At 44.4% G+C, this 3,666-nt stretch overlaps 1 protein-coding gene across 1 annotated transcript in view; it reads left to right on the forward strand.

The window, feature by feature from the left end:
* The window catches only part of LOC307254801 (zinc transporter ZIP3-like), a 6,114-nt gene extending 2,648 nt beyond the window's left edge, over positions 1-3,466 (forward strand). The window contains exons 2-3 of the mRNA XM_080033315.1: positions 23-232; positions 2,490-3,466. Of these exons, the coding sequence (XP_079889441.1) occupies positions 26-232; positions 2,490-3,224 (942 nt within the window). The 5' untranslated portion in view covers positions 23-25 and the 3' untranslated portion in view covers positions 3,225-3,466. The remainder of the gene's footprint in view (positions 1-22; positions 233-2,489) is intronic.
* The last annotated feature ends 200 nt before the right edge of the window (positions 3,467-3,666 follow it).

The raw sequence follows: 3,666 nt of genomic DNA on the forward strand, positions 1-3,666 counted from the left end.
TCTCTCCCTCTCTCTCTTTCAGGCTATGGACATCCTACTAGCCAAGCTGCTGGGTCTGTTGTTACTGTTTGTGTTGATGTTAGCTGGCGTGCTAGTGCCCGTCCGCCTGCTGTCAGTCGACCATGACAAAGCAGACAGATACCGCCGCGGCCTGGCGCTAGGCAACGCGTTCGGGGGAGGAGTCTTCTTAGCGACTTGCTTCAATGCCCTGCTGCCAGCCGTCAGAGAAAAGGTAAGAGATAGACAGACAGACAGACAGACAGACAGACAGACAGACAGACAGACAGACAGACAGACAGACAGACAGACAGACAAGGCAAGGCAAGGCAAGTTTATTTATATAGCACAATTCAGACACAAGGCCACTCAAAGTGCTTTACAGGGGCAAGATTAGAATACATAAAACACATTATAAAACATTTAAAAGCGAATAAAAGAAGCAAATAAAATAAAAATTGCAGGTTAAAATGGAAACAAAAAAGTCTTCAGACTCGATTTAAAAGAACAGACAGACAGACAGACAGATCACACATGGGCATGCTGTTTTTTTCTATGACCTTAGAATTAGTCCCGACTCTTGTGGCCAGATCTAGTATGCTTAAAAACACCCGGATGTCTACTAGATCCGGCCGAGATTTTAAGTGTTGAAAACAGCATTCTATCCAGTGCGCACCTGAAGTGACGTCACATCGACGGAGCCTCCGTATGAAAACAAATGGGGATGAGACGGATATAAAAGCAAGAGGCAAGATCAGGGCGCAATTTTATGATGGAATAAATAAGTAAAAGTCCCAAGTGTAGCATATACTGCATCATAACTAGATTATTTTTATGGCCAGATGTAGTGTGTAGAATAGAGAAAAGAAAGAGTATAAGATTGGGAACGCAGGGTTGTTATAAATGACTTGCCTGTAAAAAATAAAAACAAGACAACTACAATCTCACCACTAGATGGTGCTAAATATTAAGATATTACACACTTTTATGTGTGAGCAAAACTCATGTATTTTTTAAATTTTTATTTTATTTTTTATTTATTTTTAACCGAACGCAAACACACAACCGAAATAGTGAACTCACAAACAAAAGGCAAAACAAAATAAACAACTAACATGGCGTACTCTACTTTACAGGTTTCTAACATGGCGTCCTCTACTTAACAGGTTTCTAAGGACATTGTTTAAACTAAAAATGTTAAGCAGAAAATAAAAAGTCAACGAGGTGTCATGTAGGTCCCTTCAGTGCTGTTACATAGTCCAGGAAAGGCTGACATATCTGTTTAAACTTCTCTGCTTTCCCTGAAATCTCATAACAGATTTTCTCCATATATAAAGTACTAGAGAACTCCATGAGCCACATATCGAATTAGGGGGCTATCTCCTTATTCCAAACCTGAAGAATCATTTTAGTTATTAAGCGATACACATGTCAAATCAAATCAGTTTTATTTGTATAGCCCAAAATCACAAATAGACATTTGTCTCAGTGGGCTTTACATTCCATACAGTATGATACAATATGACACCCTGCCCTTACACCCTTAGCTCGGCTGAGAAAAAACTCCCAGTAAAAAACCCTTTACCGGGATTAAAAAATTTGAAGAAATCTCAGGGAGAGTCGACAGAGTAAGGGATCCCTCTCCCAGGACGGACATACTGCAATAGATGTCATAAGTAGAGAAAATCACGAAGGAATTTGATCATGTGTATTTTGATAACATTCAGTGATTTCAGCCGTTTGAATCTGCAGACATCATCTTGGGTTTTGGTTTCTCTCAAGGCTCAAGTGGAGAGAAGGAAAGACGCATACAAACAAACAGACAGACAGACAGACAGACAGACAGACAGACAGACAGACAGACAGACAGACAGACAGACAGACAGACAGACAGACAAACAAACAATCAATGGAATAACATTAATTTAAGAAAAATATATAGATGAAGTTCAATTAGATAAACCATAATAATAAAAATAGACATCACAAGAAGTCCAGCCTGATTCTGCAAGCCTTATCTGATCTTGGGTTTTTGTTTGTGTGTGTGTGTCTCTCTCTCTCTCTCTCTCTCTCTCTCTCTCTCTCTTTCCCTCCCTCCCTCCCTCCCACTCTCCCTCCCTCCCTCCCTCCCCCTCTCTCTCTCTCCCTCCCTCCCTCCCTCCCCCTCTCTCCCTCTCTCTCTCCCTCCCTCCTCCCTCTCGCTGTCTCCCTTTCTCCCTCCCTCCTTCCCACCGTGTGTGTGTGTGTGTGTGTGTGTGTGTGTGTGTGTGTGTGTGTGTGTGTGTGTGTGTGTGTGTGTGTGTGTGTGTGTGTGTGTGTGTGTGTGTGTGTGTGTGTGTGTGTGTGTGTGTGTGTGTGTGTGTGTGTGTGTGTGTGTGTGTGTGTGTGTGTGTGTGTGTGTGTGTGTGTGTGTGTGTGTGTGTGTGTGTGTGTGTGTGTGTGTGTGTGTGTGTGTCTGTGTCCCTCTGTGTGTGTGTGTATATTCCCTCCAGGTTTCCTCAGTCTTCCAGCAGCTTCAGATCACCAGTGACTTCCCGCTGGCAGAGACGATGATGATGGTTGGATTCTTCCTCACCGTCTTCGTGGAACAAGCCGTGCTAACCTTCAAGAAAACGCCGCCATCTTTCATCTCCCTCGACACTTTCAACTCTGGCGCAAACTCCGAGGCCGGCAGCGATTCCGAATACGAAACCCCCTTCATATCCGAGCGCTCCCATTCCAAACACAACCACGGACACGGACATGGACATTTTAGCGCCGCCGAGCTAGCTGGCGCGGGCCCTTTGCGTTTAGCTAGCCTCGTACTGGCGTTATCCGCTCATTCTGTGTTTGAAGGTTTAGCGCTAGGTTTGCAGGATAATGGCGGTAAGCTAGCTAGTCTGTTCTTAGGCGTGGCAGTGCATGAAACGCTGGCCGCCGTAGCGCTTGGAGCGAGCGTAGCTAAAGCGTCGCTAGGTATGAAAGACGCCGCCAAGCTAGCTGTGACCGTTAGCTTAATGATACCGGTGGGTATATTGATAGGAATGGGCATCGAGTCGGCGCAGACGCTAGCTGGGAATATGGTGTCGGTCGTGTTGCAAGGACTGGCGGCGGGAACTTTTCTATTTGTGACGTTTTTTGAGATTTTGTCGCGGGAGTTTGACGATAAACGAGACCGTTTGCTCAAAGTGCTTTTCCTCATAATAGGATACGCGGCGCTGGCAACGCTGGTGTTTATAAAATGGTGACGGAAACAAACTGGACTCACAGCTACGCCAAAGAAAAACACACACAATGGACTATTTATTATGTCTGAATGAAGCAATTTTTAATATACGTGTTAAATCGCTCTATATTCACACAGCAATCACTTAAAGCTGGGGTATGTGATTTCTGATTGGTCAAAGTTAACATGAGCTGTACACTTTGACCAATCAGAGCGAGGCTCCGATTCTCTGTTCTTATTGGCTGTTGGGACTGTCCATTCACTTTGGCACAACTTTGTTGGTGTAGAGAGCGTGTCAGGGAGGGACCATAGGGGAGGGACCAAAGAGAACAAGTGGAGCGGTTGAGGTGTTTGGATTCAAATCTCTATACCAACTGCCATTTTCTCCCCAAATCCTCCACCCCAGACTGTGCAGTTCATAACACAGGTCTCCCGGTCAAAGAAAACACAAATAGACTATTTAT

Source organism: Ammodytes marinus (assembly GCF_949987685.1).
Source record: "Ammodytes marinus genome assembly, chromosome: 8".
Lineage (NCBI taxonomy): Eukaryota > Metazoa > Chordata > Actinopteri > Uranoscopiformes > Ammodytidae > Ammodytes > Ammodytes marinus.